General features: G+C 29.9%; 1 protein-coding gene across 2 annotated transcripts; it reads right to left on the bottom strand.

The window, feature by feature from the left end:
- Positions 1–2,736: 2,736 nt before the first annotated feature.
- LOC145742739 (uncharacterized) lies at positions 2,737–16,435 on the bottom strand. 2 transcript variants are annotated; one of them, XM_082560530.1, is made up of 6 exons: positions 16,401–16,435; positions 5,294–5,693; positions 5,084–5,199; positions 4,926–4,987; positions 4,300–4,466; positions 2,737–3,459 (listed from the first exon to the last, which is right to left on the bottom strand). In XM_082560530.1, the coding sequence occupies exons 1-6, from the start codon at positions 16,418–16,420 to the stop codon at positions 3,148–3,150; spliced, it is 1,077 nt and encodes a 358-aa protein (XP_082416656.1). In that variant the 5' UTR covers positions 16,421–16,435; the 3' UTR covers positions 2,737–3,147. The 2 variants fall into 2 exon arrangements, with proteins under 2 accessions (XP_082416656.1, XP_082416655.1); XM_082560529.1 differs by lacking the exon at positions 16,401–16,435 and adding an exon at positions 14,137–14,258.
- Positions 16,436–17,035: the final 600 nt, after the last annotated feature.

Raw genomic sequence — 17,035 nt, 5'->3', positions numbered from 1 at the left:
TACACCCCTCTCCCTCCCTCGCTGTTTTTCTTTTTATTCTCTCGAATTTCACTTTTCTTTTTTCGAGCTATTATCGTTTATTAAATTGCGTAAAAATTATTTTTAATTTTAATTTAATGTAAAACAAATAAACTTATATTTTTGAGAGAACAACTGAATAGCATTAAGTTCGGAATCATTTTTTATCGGGATATTGTCTCCTGCGTTTAAACCCTAAGACTAAAAAGTAAATTATTGAAAAATTTCAAGGAAATTAAAGTAACGTATATGTCTCCAGACTAGATCGGTTTTTAATTTAAATCTTTCGTAATAAATTAAAGTTTATACGTTTATCCTTATCGCAAGAGGATTAATCTTCATTATTTAAGATCAGGCTCAGGCCTGTTTTAAATTTAAACCTTTTGTTTCTCTTTATTTTATTTTTTTAAAGTTACTTTTCTGCTTCATTATTGTTACGCTGCTCTGCTAAAGGACTTGCAAGTTTTGCTTGTAGTTCGTAATGCTGTTTCGCAAAAATGGGTGAGCTGTTTTCTAGTTGCGAGTCTAATGGGTCTTTAGATTGCTTTTTCTTATTAATTGACATAGTGATTTCCCTGTCCTTTGCTTTTTTTATTCTGCTAAAATACAATTGTGGGATAACCCCTTTTCTTTCCTGCGTTATTTCCCAGTTTGTTTTTAATATCCCTTTGGAGTAGTTTGACTTGTTGTCAGAACAATTTTGACCTATTGGAAACATTTCCTGCATAGTTGAATCGGTTTTCGCATTGGTACTATTGGTTTTAAGCAAAGTACATTTCGGTTTCGGCCTATTAAACTTTGGAATTCCTGTTTTGCTAGGCTTGTTTTTGTCTGGTTGATTTTTGGCCTCTATTGTGCTTTTTATTCGTTCGCTGTTTGTTGAATCAGATTGATACAACACCTTACATTGTACTTTCGATTTCGAAACACCTTCCTTTAAATGCATTTTTGGAGTCCAGTTGGAAGGTTTTGGTATAAAGGAATTTTCAACATTAGGCGGTGTGACCATGCTAGTTGAATCTTGTGAAAACTTTGGACTAACTGCAGGAGAGGATTGATTTATATCCAAAACTTTTATATTACAATTTAACTTAGGAATTTGCAAAATCTTTGACCTTACTACGGTCTGTACAAATTTCGAAGTGCTCTCTCTGCGGTCAGTCTGTGCTGTATGCTCGGCGGTTATTACTTTTCTTGGTATTATAGTTTGAGTAAAGTTATCTCTCATTTTTAAAGCTGAGTCGTTGGTTTGTAACTTAAGCGATTTAGTTTCAACCAAATTTAACAACTCGAAGTGTGTTTGGGAACTTGTTGTTTTATTTTGGAAACCGTTAGTTTTTGAAGCAGATGTGATACAACACTGCGTATTCTTATTTATACTTTGTAGATTTCCAATACTACGTGTCTGTGAGCTACCACTAGTTGTCTCAACGTCATCTTCGTTATTATTATACAACACTTTTCGCCAAATCAGAAATTTCTTTTCCACAGTCTGATTTATTCTAAACAGTGCATGTTTACTATTACTACCAAAATAAACTACGCAGTAACATTTTTACCTTAGCGTCACGTAACAGTGCATTTAATACTATATTATCCTTTTTACTTACTAGTTTTTAAATGCTTAAAATCTTACCGTTTTCCTAAAACTACCAGAGTGTGAAACATTCCTATAACAACTACAAGTTCTAATAAAACAAAGACCGAGTCAAAGCTAAATTCCTTGACAAAGTGTGGTAAAGCTTCGATCGCATTAGGGGGCCTTTCAACGTTTTTAAAAAGTAAAGAATGCATAACTTGTTTAACGCAGTTTAGGGTATAACATTCCGTTAGGCTTGATTTGGGCTTGACATTTGCATATTGGTCTTGGCAGTTTGCTTCAAATATATCGTAGAACTGTGTATAGGCGTAACGCTTTCCCATTATATTTATTAAAATTTGCAAAAATGTTTTTTTGTAATAAAATTTTGCTCAAATAATAAAAAAGTGAAATATTGTGTAAAAACAATTAGAAATATTCAAGCTTATTACATCATAACTACAAAACATTAGAGTGAAAAAATTTTAATCTTATGACGTAATAGTTTTCCAAAAACAAGACCATGGCTGTTTTTTATTTGGTCGTTCATGTTAAAAGTCATTTAAAAAAAACTGCATAAAACATGTTTGTTAAGTAAAATATTTTTTGCTTTTTGGTAAAATCACGTTTTAAAAAAGCGAACTTTGCGATATTCACAAACAAGTTACTACTCCCATCTAGTGACTAACAATATTCAAACTCTTTATCGTAGGTGTCGCTTTTGAGAACAAAATTACTAAAAAATATCGGCTACGATGAAAAAATGTTTAACTAATATTCTGGGTTTAATTCCCAGTGCTTCCATAACACAGAGCGTTGTTGAGCATATTGTTCAATACGTTTACTAAGACAAAATTAGTTCATAATCTGCCAAGACCGGGACTATTAAATATTGAGACATTTAAGTGTAGTTTTAAAATCTATGTAATGGTATTTTAAGTCAATACAAACAGGCTGTGTAGTATTTTTCAAATCTAAATATTGAAAAATGTATGTACCGTTTTTGTAATAAGGCGCCCAACTACTGGTTTTCTGATTTAAACTTTATATACCCACCCTAAGTTCTTAATCATATATTATTATTTCTAAAACAACTGAAGTACATAACTATCTTATCATCGAAAAAGCTTAAAATTTATAATAGTTTTTTATTTATTTGAAGATAGCACGGTTTTTTAGAGGATTGTAAATCACAGTATATAGTTGAAACACTTTAAAGAGTAAGCACAATGTTAATTGGAAGATTATGCGAATGTGATTGCTTCACTGGCTTTACATTTCAAACAAATGTAGTCAGCCTCTTGCAAAAATCAACAACAACTAGAAAGGAAATGCATGAAAACTTTATTTAAAATAAAGAGTAAACATATACGTTGCGGAATTTAAAATTCTCTTCACGTTTATGTGTAAGTAATGACCGTATATGGCGCATAAAATACACACACACTTCGCTTAAACTAATATCATAACCTCGCATCCATCAACGTTGAACAACAAAATTCATGACGTCATTATATAGGAAACCGAACGTCACACTTGATTGAGCACACTCACGTTGATGAGATAGAGTTTAAAAAATCATTGTACGACATTTTCGGATGACAAGGTTTCGTGTCTGTTTTAGAGTCATTGTTGTTGTTGTTATTGTTATTGTTTGCCTTTCTGTTGCTAAAAATCGACATTAAGGGACTCTTCTTTCTGGTGGCTGATTTGTAAGCTGCCGAATCGAGAAATCGAGGAAAGGAGTCGCTTTCCATGATTGAAAAAATATATTTTTGTGCGCAGTCGAATAAATTAATTGGAGCCTTTCCGCTGGCCATTATACTTTTGATATGTTCACGTGTTCCAAAATCGATGTTTATCTGTAAATAAATAACAAATGGTCAAAATGACTTACTTAAAAGTTTAATTATAGTAACTATTACACATCAAATTGTTTTAATTCAGAAAAAAAAACGAATCAACAAAATTTCAAGTCAACTTGTTATTGGTGTATTAATTACGAGATAGAGGGGTGTGTCCGAATTCCTATAAAAACTAGAAAACTAAGTTTTATAGAGTTCGCATTTAATCACGCGAAACCTTTTGTTTGCTTAACAATGGCCCTTTGTTATGACTTTATTTTTAGAAATGGTAAATGGCGCGCGATCAGATGGCAAAAAGTGGAACAAAACAAATAACAAGTTGGCATTTAAAGTTGTCGATTAAAGATCCTTATACGCAAGTTAACTACTGCGTATTGGCAGCAATTTAATTAACTCAGCGCACGTGTCAATAGCTAATTACTTTATAGTTTTAAGCGAAAGCGTCACTCAGACATGCTAGTCCTATTTCGGGACCGCATTTCCTTGTCAGTAGACAAATCACTCACTTGCCCTCAACACGTAGGTTAACGTTTCATTCTAAATTATCCTTATTTGGGACTAGCTTGCTTAGACAACACAGCGCTTCGCGGTGCGTAAAAAACAGGGGTCAATTACAATGAACACGTCATCACGCGGGGTTGTGTAGGGTTAAGAATGGATATTTGAAATAAAAGAAAAATCGATTTTTTTTTGTTAAGTTGTCGCGTCACTTTCTAATTTTAGCGACATTTCAATCTAACAAGAAACTTTACACGCGGTGGTTATTGTCCGTGTGCACAACATTGTTTAGCCAAATAAATGCTTAATAGTTTAATCCTGCAAAATCATAATATTTACCTGTGAGGTGCCGTTGGCGCTAATATAACTGTCGTAAATAAGCTCAGCTTGCTCTATTTGGGCATCGAGATTTTTTGATTTTTTGTACTTTTGACACGCGGCCCAAAATTCCAAATTTTCCGAGCTATATTCTGATTCCAAAAATCCTTGGAAGGCGGATTTTAATTCTGTAATAAAATAAAAATGTTAGAATGCCATAAACTTTAAATTCAATAAATTACTATAGGTAATAAACAAAATAAACATGTTTTTTGTTGATAGATCAGGAAAAATGTAAAGTTTAATACCTTACTAGAAATAGTAAACATTTGATCGGAATAAATTAAAAGAAATCGACGTACATTACATTTATTGTTTAAAGAGGTCGGAGATTTTTATTTTATTTTTTATAAAACCAGACATAAAAACAGACAGGAAGTTTTTTTGATTTTTACAAAAACACAAAATGCTAGTAAAAAGTTGTCCCGCGGTTTGACTTTATACATTGACCAATAATCAATGAAATCAAAGGGGAAACGAAGTTCAAGAGAAAGTTAAATTTAGATTTATTGCGGAACTATCTAAGTGGTGATTTCCTTATCACCTTCAAGTTGTTAAAACAAAAACAATACTTTGAAAAAACTTACTTTTGTTACTGAGAGTTTCTAGCAAAGTACATCCCATTTCTTTTGATGGTTCTTTGCGTGTTCTAGATAAAAGGAAAATACATTTAAAATTCAAATACTTTTTTAAATAATTTTTTCGAGTTTAAAAACACTTTATATTTTTTTGTTGATTTACTTACATTTTCATAATTGCTAAGTTTCCAAAGGCTGCTGACTTGGGTCTTTGTTTTCTGTCTAGATTGTTGAATTGATCAACAAAAACTGACTTTGTGTTTTCTTGTCGTTTTCTAGTTCGCTGCAAAATCAAAAAAAAATTAAAAATACAATACAAAAAAATTAAATGATGCCTGAAATAAAATAGCAATCAAATAAAAACTTAAAAATCTTACCAGGGGTGTCGTAGGTTGACTTTTGGATTTTTTCGGATTTCTTAATTTCACGTTAAGGTAATGCTGGTTCTTTAACTCTTTCGGATCTGAGTTCCAATTCTCAGGTATTGCTTTATCCCCAATCGTTGAGATAGTCAACTCAGGAGCGCTTTTGTGAGCTTCGCTTAACTTAGATGTGCCTAATATACTCGGTCTTGATTTAAGCACAGGGACTTCGAGATTGTCGCTATGTCGTAAAGGTTTCTTGACTTCGTCTAAAGTAGTGTCGTTTTCGGAAAGTCCAACGCACCAAGTTGTTCTTCTAGATTCTGAAGCGTTATTCGATTGCGGTTGACTTGTATCACTTGTTTTGTCGGCTTCGTTTAAATCGTTATCAGTCAGTTTAATATATTTTCCAACGCTAAAAAAATAAGTTTATATTAAAATCAAATAAAAAACGACTTATTTAAATACACAATTACTTTCTGGGTTTAAAATAATATTAAATTCGAGCTGATTACTAATTTTATGAAACTTTTCTTTGAGTAACGTGTTTTGCTAGTTCCACTCACTAGCACGTTCTTCACTATACTGTGGTGTTAGAACCACGCGCGCGCTTTTAAATAAGTGATGACGTCAAAGAAAAAGAAAAAATGAACAAAAAATAGAAATTATGGAAAATGTTAAATTCTAAAAAACTGATATTTCATTTTGATTATTTCATTGTTTATTTGGTTTTTGTAAGAAACCAAAACTAAAAGAATTACTTTTGCCTGAGTAAACCCTTGAAATTTAAAAATAGATTTTACAAAGTAAACTATCGCTTTTAAATATAGCAACATCACTTTGTTTGAATATGAAACGTCAAAAGGAAAACAAAAAAAATAATTTAAAATGATTTACGTCAGGAAATTAAAAACAAATATTTCTTAAGTCATTTTATTGTCAACCATTTTTGTTAAAACTTATTTGTCTCCCAAAAAATCTTTAAAAAATAACTTAAGCTGTCAACAGGATGCAAATACTACTATTATACCAAGCCAAACAAATAGTTGACGCATTTGCCCTTTTAAAAGACAATTGCCTTATACGTAATATAACTAACTCTATACAAAACTACAGATTAAGCTAAGAGCAGAGACAAATCCCTATGCGGTAGGTTAGCGATTCGAATAACAAAGAAAACTACGTTTGCGTACAAACATAATATGGACCCATTTCCTCTTGCCCTACCCCTAAAAATTTAACACAACGATATTGCGCAAAGGTTAAATACGGTGCGGTTTAATGGAAATGCCTTTTTTAAAGCCATCTTTTGTTATGGCCAATTGCCTGTTAAAATACTGGTTTAAATATAACTTGATAATTTATTGTACGTCGTTGTTTAAAGAAGAACACACCCTATAGCAGTTTTAAAAACCCATTTTAAACAAAGTTGGCACATTTTAATGTTTGTTATATAGCGTTTTCGGTCTATGTGTAAAAACACGTCTAAATTTAACAATTCAGTGGGTTTGGCACAAAAAAAATCTATTTCAATCTGTGCTTGTAAGTTTTGTTTACTTGCAGAGAATACCAAACCTCCAAAATTTAAAATAACAAAAAAATATATGCTGTTATTTACGGGCGATTTAACACTACGAAGACTGATGACGTATATACACCCCGCTCCCAGTGACGTATTTTAAATTATTTGACCTTATTAAACATGAATTTATATTTTTAGGTTAAATTCCAAAAATAATTCGCAGCTGAAATTTTTGATCAATCGATACAGGATATATTTTTAAAGCCAAAATCTTGAAAAACAAAAATAAGAAAAACATTTCGTTCCAACAACAAATACTTTGTTTAAATCTCACTGCGCCCAAGTATAAACTTACAATTAAAAATATGCTTTTTATTAAAAAAGAAAAACTTTTGTGAATACAAAAAACACAGACACCTATTGATTGTAAATACGTCAGAAATCAATACAGGAGCCTGGATAAAAATAAACTGATAATTGCGAGGGAACCTCTTCTTTATTTAAATCACACACTGTTGTAAAGAATAAACCAAATAAAAAAAAGAAAATTTATTAATATAGAGATACCGTTTCCTTACGTTTGTTTATAATATCTATTTTTTGATCTTCTATTTTAACTATAATCTAAATTTTATCTGTTAATCTTATTAAAAATAGACTAACTGTATTAAAATACATTGCCAATCACAGTCTTACATTACTTTAGTAATAAGTTAATTTAGTTAAAAATTAATCGTTTCCGTAATAATAGTTAAAAATATATTACCAAAATAAATTGGTAAAGAGGTTTGGTAACATTTCGAAAATATTTTTTATCGGCGTTTAAAAAAAATATAAAAATAAAATTGGCTTGTAAGAAAACAAAATACCAGAAACGTTAGAAATATTCGAAACTATTTATAGTTAGATTGATAACAAGAAATATTTTTCGGACTTCGTATAAATTTATGAATGTAAAATTTCTTATATCACAGACGACACGTTTTATCGCGGAAAAAAGTAGGTTAAATATAGGCGGTGCCTATCACACTAATATTAAGTGACTTAATTGAATAAATAAGAAGTCATATAAATCATCACAAGGTTATTCTAAATTGAATACACACTACTTAGTCACTTGACAATCATTAACTAACCTAACACAACAAACTACGACAAGTCACTTGATAAGAAACTTAAAATAGAATTAACAACAGCTTGTTGCTTAGTAACAAGATATATTTTCTTGTAGCAAATAAAATAAAAATTTAAAAGTTTTTTTTATTTTTTTTGATTGCTATTTAAATCTGCATTATATAGTCTGTGGATAAGTCTGTATAGATATACGGAAATAGAATAAAATAAACCCATGGGTTTCAAACACGTGATTTCCAACTAGCTTGTTAATGATAATTACTTCTTGCAAAGAAACAAGTAGTTTAATAGGAAGTGACTAAAATAACGCAAGGCAAATATAACTTTTGTGTTTTCCCATAAAAAATGATTTAAAACACATGTTACATAATATATTATTTAGATACTAATTTCCGCTGAGATTTCAAAACTTATAAAAAAATGATCTGCTTCTAAATTTAGGACATTAACAAGTAAAAACTACTTGTAATTTACAATTACATAATTACATATACGTAGGAGTTATTTTGTGTAAACTAAAAAAAATGTCCCATGCTAGGAAGAATACATAATTTAATTTTTCGAACCAGTTTGTAAAATTTAACCAATAACCTAATTTGTATAAATTGAATAAATTTAGGGATATACGTAACGCATTCTAACCACTTAACGTAAGTGAAAAACAATAATAACATATGTAAGAGTGACGTTTAATAAATTCTAAAGAAATTGTTTAAGTGTGATAATATGTTTGTTACATACAAATTGGTTGTTGGGTTACCACAAAAACAAAAATTCTTGAATATTTTATGATTTCTAGTTATCGTGCGATAATACATCCGCAATCGTATGATTCATTTAAACAAAATAAAAATGTTTAAATTTAACTTCGATCGAATTTAAACGTAGTTTCAACAAATCCCGAATGCTTTGTGTACGTGATATTTTACAAGAACACAACAACCCACCTATGAGTGACAACCAGAGGCTAGAAAACAAAACAATAGCGTCATATTCTCGTCGATTAATCGCCTAATGACGCATAACTTAACTTCACACATATACTTATGCCCAAATGTTATAATTATTTGTTATTTACCAATAAATTTTAACACATTTGTTTGTCTAGTTAAGAGTATTAGATTGATTATGTTTTGATTTTTGCTAGGTCTTATATGGTAAAAGGAAAGGTCTGACTTATAAGGTATTAAAAAAGAAAAAAGAAAAAAATATATTTATATAATTTAAAATTATAGAAATAGCGTTTTGTATAATATAAAATGTTAGTGCAAAATAATATTAAAATGTCGATATAATTTAATGTGTATTAGGTGATAGCTTCACGGAGTCGCATTAGGCCACCTTTTAAATATTTATAAATTATATCGACAAAGTTAAAAAATAAGGCGGAAGTACAAAAACAAAAAAAAAGATTGATAACCTAATGAGTTTCCGTTTCAAAAAGTAGTAAACACATGATGTAATACACATAATGGTTATATAACATTAATTATTAAAGAGTTAATTCAGCAAAAACGCATTATGTATATTGTACATGTTATGTTATGGCCTTGTATACATTCTAAAAATAAAAGATATGGTAAAATATTAAAATAAAACTAAATAAACTAATGAATGCGATGTGCATTTTTTGTAAATGAGTATTGGAATTATAATTTTAGAGGTAATTAAGGTATTTTGATTACATAATAAAATTGTTCATACGATAATTGTTAGAAGTCAAAGTGCTTGTTGGAAAAATATCTTTTTCAAGGATCTTATCGAACTACTGGAATTAAGCCTAATGGCCTAAATTGCCAAAAATAGGTAAAACACACAGATAGGAACCAAAAAGATTAATTGCACATTTAAGGAACCTTTTAAAAGTTTTTTTGTTAAGGTTCTTTAAAGGTGTGCTCCTTTTTCGAACCATTTGCATATCCAATAATAAGATTTGTATTGTGTTTAGTCTATTTTTAAGGCAAGCTAAATGTCATGGCATTCTGCCATTTCGAATTTACTTCGCGTCTGGTGAGCGTTGTCTAAGTCTATTTTAAGCTCAATCTTACATCAAATCGCGGAACCAAGTTAGACTGGTCTACATTTTAAGAACTCCTAATTCACTTTTCAGCGAAAGCGACATTCAAACGCGTCGTACTGTAATCTTGATTATCTGATTTCTATCTGGCGCGAATGTTACTATCGAACAATGACGTCACTGGGACTTAGTGACGTCAATAGCCACCGTTTTAGATTTTGTATTTATTACAACCCAGTGGTTTTGCGCACAAAAAATGAAACCGCAATTAATTTTTTTTAAAGGAATGTAGGAAAATATTGTGCTTGCAGAAAATTTTCGGTAAACATATGCAATTTATATTTAGGTCTCTTAGTACGCAAACAAAAAATAATGAGCACAACATACGTACACTAATTGATAATATTTTGAAATATAATGCATTGTTATATTCCATATGTTAAAAATATTACACCAGCATACCAAACCAAATAAACATTCTTTATTAATTTTATAAAACAAGCCTATTTTTATTCGTTACAGAATTCAGAATTTGCAAAGTATATTACAGCACGTACTAGCAAACAAATTGGTAAGGGAGAATTGAAAAACCTACCCACTGCATTTGAGAAAAGTGGAAAATGCATCAATATTTACCAGCGGTAGCACATGCAGTAATCGCCAACAATTAATACGCTTATGACTTGGCACGTTTTCCAAATATGCTAGGGCCGCCAACCCGGAAATGTTGATTTGACAATTTACACACTTGAGCTGTGGTTCATCTCACGTACGCCTACCACACATTACAGAAGCTTTTGCGAAGCTGTAAAATATGTAAAAATTCGGGGAGGCCAAGTATTTTGTTTTTACCGATAACCCAACTTTAGATGTGCGTCATTTAAACCACCACATCAATCCAAAACCCAAAGATTCTTACATACCATGCCTAAGCATATATCAATAAGTATTTCCAACAACAAAATATCAAAACAAACTGATTAATACCCTTTAATATAGTAATGCAAATCGCAAAAAATCTAATAGGAGAAACTAAATGTTACCAATTCAAAGATAGATTTGTAATACTACTACTATATCATTAACATTATACACATGGCTTATCAATTAGATGTTATTGGCAGGCGGAACCGAATATGATATTGTAAATCAATATTAAACATACTTCGATATGTTTTACATAAAATAATGACCTTTGGTATACAAATGAAGGTTATATATGAAATTTGGATTGGGTTTATACAAAGTTTAAATTAACATTTACTATTTCTATGCTTAACGCAGATACCTTTTCTATCAACATCGTATTGGAAGTTCTTTTTCAAAACTGATAAAAATCTAGTGTTTAAAATAAATGTTCTTTATTTGGAGATTTTTATAAGCACCATTTCTGATGAATTTAACAATTATTAACGATACGAGCAGAATAGAAAGCAAATTTTGTTTATTTTTTGGTTCGATTGACGTAAATCAAGTAAAATAACTGACTGTTTTGTCAAATTTATTTATTCTGCTGGTGACCCTATTTCGAAAACATTTTTATTTTTAAATATTAAACAAAACGATTTTTACAATTTTAATCAAATCCGCAAAACCAATATGGGTGTTACTTAAAATAATTTAATCGTTACCATGAATTTAGTTGTACATAAAACTGCCATGCAATAAGTAATGTGCTAATTTTATCCCAACTATTTTATTACCTTAAACAGATCCAACGATAAGGCAAAATTACTTCTTACTAAGATGTTATTGTTAAGTCTTACGTGTTGGCTTTGCAGATGTACAATACGGTATATAGCTTAATAATAAGTTAAGCTATAAACAAAAATAGGCCATTACATTTTTCTTATTATGGTTTACTATCAACATATCAACACATTGGTTTCGTTATATTTGATATTTGTATATATACCCATGTTCATTATTAAACATGTTTAGAAAATTAAATGTTAAACTCTTGGAAATTTGATAAACGTGTTACCCATCCCAAGTTAAAATCCTGATGTAATCCCATTTTAATTGGCTGTTAGATTAACAAAATAACAACGCGGTAACGATTTTTTACCATTAATAAGCAAAACCTAAAAAATTACTTACATTTTTTCGCTTTATTTTGGCCCTTAAAAAATGGGTGATTTGACAGATATTTCACTAGCATTTTACCAATTATGGTTATTAGTTAACAATAAGCAAATGCGTCAACGTTTTGTAATAATGCACTTAGACAAAAGGCGATTGTTACGTCTGTGCGTCATGTAGTAGTCACGTCCTATAGAAAGATGCGAGGTGTGATATAAACTGAAGGAAATCGATTGTCGAAAACATAATACCGGTAAATTACATTGCAAAATTACAACGGTTAAATTATTTTTGGCGTGATTTGGAAAATATGTTAACGCTGTATAATCTTATTCCAAATAAGTAGCTTAGGAGGGTTCAAATGTTTCCAAAAATATAGACTTAATTCCTAAATTGAGATCGGAATCCCGTTAAGGTATTAAAAAGGTGCAACGGTCACGTGACTTTTTGGAGCGGTGTGCAAAATGGCTTGGCCGTAAAAACTATTAAAATAAAACTATGACGTAAAAGCCAGTCAACCGGGACGTGATATCCAATTCTGTGGTCCGAAAAAATGCCGTGTGTAAACAGTTAATAAAAGGTTTTTGTGTAATAAATGAAGAATTCTTTATAACGTAATTATTTTATATTTTACAATGTCGAAATGTGTAAAATCAAACACCATTAGATCGTAAGTTACATTTTTGGAAATATTACGCAATAGTTTAATTTTATTTAGCAACTAAAAGCAAAATAAAAACTACATTTCGGCAAAATTAAACTTTGTTTGGCTAAATAAACGAAGTTTAATGCATAAATAAACGCAATATTGCAACAAAAGTTGTAATCGACTGAATAACAATATATTTATTTTAGCAAAATTCGTTTTTTGGTTACAACTCCTGTTGCAACATAGCGCGCAATTGCACAGTTGGTTTAATAATTTAATTAAATTTCGAAAACGTAAGAGAATCTGCGATATGCGTACAATTCCGCTTTAAATTGGCGGGATTTCAAAATGGCATTGATAAAAAACATTTTTTACTGCATATTTCACAATATCTGTATTGATGTATAACAAAACATGACGTCATAAAATAATCTTTATCGATCTTTATTTTTCATAATGAATTTAATGACGATTTTCAATTTAATTTCTTTTATGTAACGTAACAGATTATTTGGGTTACGTATTTTCAATCATGTTAACTTTACGGTTCTCGCAAAATTTTAAAGAAAAGAAAAAAAATCGGCAATCCCGCTTAACCTTAAGAAATTATACATACACCATTTAAACAGCGGCATTTTAAAATTTCTGTTTAACCAAAATCTCTACATAGAATTAAGTTTAATTTAGCAGACCTAATCGATTTCTAATTCTATCGATTTTACGAACAAATGTAAAAATACAAATTCGTGAAATGGATACAAGGAAATGGAATAAACAAACTGACACTTATAGCTAAATTACGGAAAGGGCGGTATTACAAGTATATATAAAATCGTTTACGTAAACGTGAAAACGTAAACGGCACGCAAATACGTAAGTATTCACTTATTAATAAATGGAAAATAACTTGAGGGCTCGCTTACAGCACGTATTTTACTAAACTATAGTATATTTAGAAAGTAACATTTAAATATACGTTAAACGTTTATTCATCTTAAGGAACGTAATTCCGAAATTTTCGATGATAATAATCCACGTTGCGTAAGTTACGGCGCATTTCTGATATACACACGAACTATCGTAAATTAATAGCTTAGTTTATTTTTAATACCAACTAACCGCAAGCGTAGTGCCATAAAAACAATAACGTCACTGTAATTTTTAAATAAACAGACACACCAAAAGTTGTTAATAAGAAGTATACGAAAACTTTGTTTTTAAAAAAAATCCGTTTTTACGAAAAAGTAATTAAAGTATACTGAAAAAAGATAAAAGCTATTTTAGTTAATGTCTATTCTGTATAGCAAAAATTTAATAAAGCTGAGCCCATTACAGCAACTCTTTAGCGCCACTACGCGGTAACATTAAGTCAAAAAGTAATTCTGTCCGCACATATTAAGATAATTTTTTTTATTTAAATTATCAATAAAATTTAATATTTAACTACTACTTACTTTAAGTCGTCGTTCTTAATTTTATTTGATTCATTTTCGACGTTGTACATTTTTCTTTTTTTTAGCACAATTAAAAAAAAATTTATAAATTAAAAACAAGTTCCTTTACAATAAACCACCTTTAATAAAAAAAAACAGTAAGAATTTCAGAGACGTGTTGATTTTTAGAACCCCAGTTAACGTGTAAGTCCAATTTATTTAACCTAAAAATAATGCTATAATACAACCGTAAACATTTTTTAACAACAGACTCATTCAGAATTTTAAACAACGTGGGATTTTTGAAACCACAAGACTTCACTAACTAATCTAACAGGAATCGGAAATATGTTGATTAACAAGTTATTAGAATTTATTCGTCATCAACTCTGAACAGTTGATGGAATATTTTCTGTTAGAATGACACAATTATTCAACTAATGACCGCCTACAAAACGTTTTATAGTTACATTTTTATTGATAGATTTTGAAATGTAACGATATAATAACACCAATTTAAGTTAATTAAAATGATTTATAAAACGGCCATCTTTCAATTATAAATTTCTAAAACAATTGTTTTTAAAAAAAAACTGCTGGGTTTATTCTTTTATAAATTCGGACTATTTTTAGATCAATACCCTCGTATTTTTTTTCGTTAGCTTATCTATTTTTTCAAAAATTTTTGACACATCGACTATACATAGCGTTTTTAACATCAAGGCTAGTAAAGCAATGCTTTATTAACCTCATTTTGTAGTTACTGAGCCGCACAAATGACTAAAGTTGTTATTTTATTATAAGCGCAATGTGAATCACCAATATGATATGCAATAGCAATGCAGTTAAGCTGCTTGTTCAGTTTAATATAAACCTCTATCGTTTATATTCAATGCACACTTCTAACTCTGTATTGAAATTGCATTAACCCATTGAATAATTAAAGTTTATATTAAAAATGTGCTGCCTAAATTAAGCAGTAGTTTCCGCAACAATGTCTAACCTAAGTTTGTGTTAACATGTCGAATTTAATTCAAGTGGCAACACATTATATTAGTATCGATTCGGTTGCTTCTTTACTTGGGCTAAATATAGTTGGTGAATCGATTTTAGTAGGGTACGCCTTCCATCAAATTCCTATTTATTTACTCCCGTAAATTACATTTTCAGTTGACTGAACTTTTTAATATTAAGCTTCTATTTAATACCCCGTGAATCAATAGTCATTTCATTCACACAATCATTTTATTGTCTTTCACATTAATATGCATGCCTAAATGGCTTATATAAAGTTTAAATACTCTATAGCATAGCGCAACCAGTAAACATAACAAAAAAACGGCGTTTAACTAGAGTTTTATTTACATAAACCGTCGGCACACTGCTAATATTGAATATTAAACAACCCAGCGTGCAAAGGTTGTAAATTTAACAAACCCCAAAATGACAAATTAAATAGACGTTACTTTACACTAGTTTTATATTAGCGAGTCTTAATCTATGTACTAACACTGCAAGTTACTGCGGATACAACACGATGACGCCATTAAGTAGAAGGAAGCTACTACGCACTTTCAACAGTTTTAATTCTTACACACCACCATCTGGGAGGCCTGTATAAAAGTTACAATCACTTTTTAGCCTTGGTTTATTACAGTTTGGTTAGCTATCTTTACAATCAAATCAATAGCTTAATAAAACAAGGTTTAAAAATGCTTAAAACTTACATATAATGTAACTTAACCACGCCTATATAACCTGTAAAAAATACTGCTTTTTGTCTATCTCCTTTTATCAGTTATATTTTAAGTGAATAAACAAACCAAACTTAGAAAACCACATTTAGACTTTCAGTCAGGCCCAAATAATAGCTATGACGTAAAAATCATTTTCTCTCAGAAAATAAATACGTATAAGTTTTCCTTCCTCTGGCCTACCAAAATAGTACGGCGCAGTCGACTGATATATTTATAGATATATGGTGCGTATGGTACATAGAAAATCTAAATACGCAGGCAAAAGAGATTTATAAACTTCCGTTTTGTACGTATATCAACAGTTTACATTTTCCATTCAAATGCCCCAGAAAAATGATGCAATAACTTACATAATAAATAAATGAAACAACTTTTCTACTAATAATTTTACATTGAAAACAAACAACAAAAAATTTAACTGGTATATTAAAACAATTGCTGACATTTTATACATAATAATTTTGGGTAACAATGACAATTAATTTTAAAAAGATAAGTTAAGATTTTTTTTCGATACTCTTAACTTACCTTACTTTGACTTTTTTCATTTTTTGTCAGTTTTGCATATCTTGTATTCTTTGTACATAAAACAAGAAAGTTCTAATTTACTTTAGTTTACTCCACTTAGCCTACTAGTTAACAACACTATTGTAAAATGACCAAATGAAAGAAAATTCAACAAAAAGAGGCGAATTAAAAACCCGGAAAGCGCCTTTTTTATAGTTTAATTAAAGCAAGGGAAGCGCATGCCTTTCAAAAGCTGAGGGCTTACATTTGTTTCTATTCAAAAAAACTCGCCTTTAACTAAAAACACCACAAATATAATTATATTGCCCCGAAGCAGTATTCGTAAAAAAATATTTTGTCCAATTTATAACGAAACTGTTCACTATTCTATATATTTAATAAAATTCTACATATTTAATAAAAAATAAATAACATATTGCGAAAAGGATTTGCGGCGTTGTTCAATCTTTTGTGGTATTGCAGAAATAAAAAGTGATATAACATGTACCTTTTAATACTCATGAGAAAAATGCATGCGACAAATAACACAGCTACGAAATTTTAGTCGTACAAAATGCCTTGGGCGGTATAGATCATTTTACGTGTAAGATAATTCTAACTCAGCTTACGTTTCACACAAGAGTAACCAGTTTTAT

This window comes from Corella eumyota, chromosome 2, assembly GCF_963082875.1.
Source record: "Corella eumyota chromosome 2, kaCorEumy4.1, whole genome shotgun sequence".
In the NCBI taxonomy this organism is placed as follows: domain Eukaryota; kingdom Metazoa; phylum Chordata; class Ascidiacea; order Phlebobranchia; family Corellidae; genus Corella; species Corella eumyota.
The sequence above is the reverse complement of the archived record's forward strand: the minus strand, read 5'-3'. Positions and strand labels throughout refer to the sequence as shown.

Bases quoted from the DNA above. Each gene is read 5' to 3' on its own strand.
- LOC145742739 (XM_082560529.1), bottom strand. From the start codon at position 14,186: ATGTACAACGTCGAAAATGAATCAAATAAAATTAAGAACGACGACTTA. The intron at 5,694-14,136 runs GTAAGTAGTAGT...TTATTTTTTTAG, and splicing joins ATTAAGAACGACGACTTAAA to CGTTGGAAAATATATTAAAC. The intron at 5,200-5,293 runs GTAAGATTTTTA...TTGATTTTGCAG, and splicing joins GTCAACCTACGACACCCCTG to CGAACTAGAAAACGACAAGA.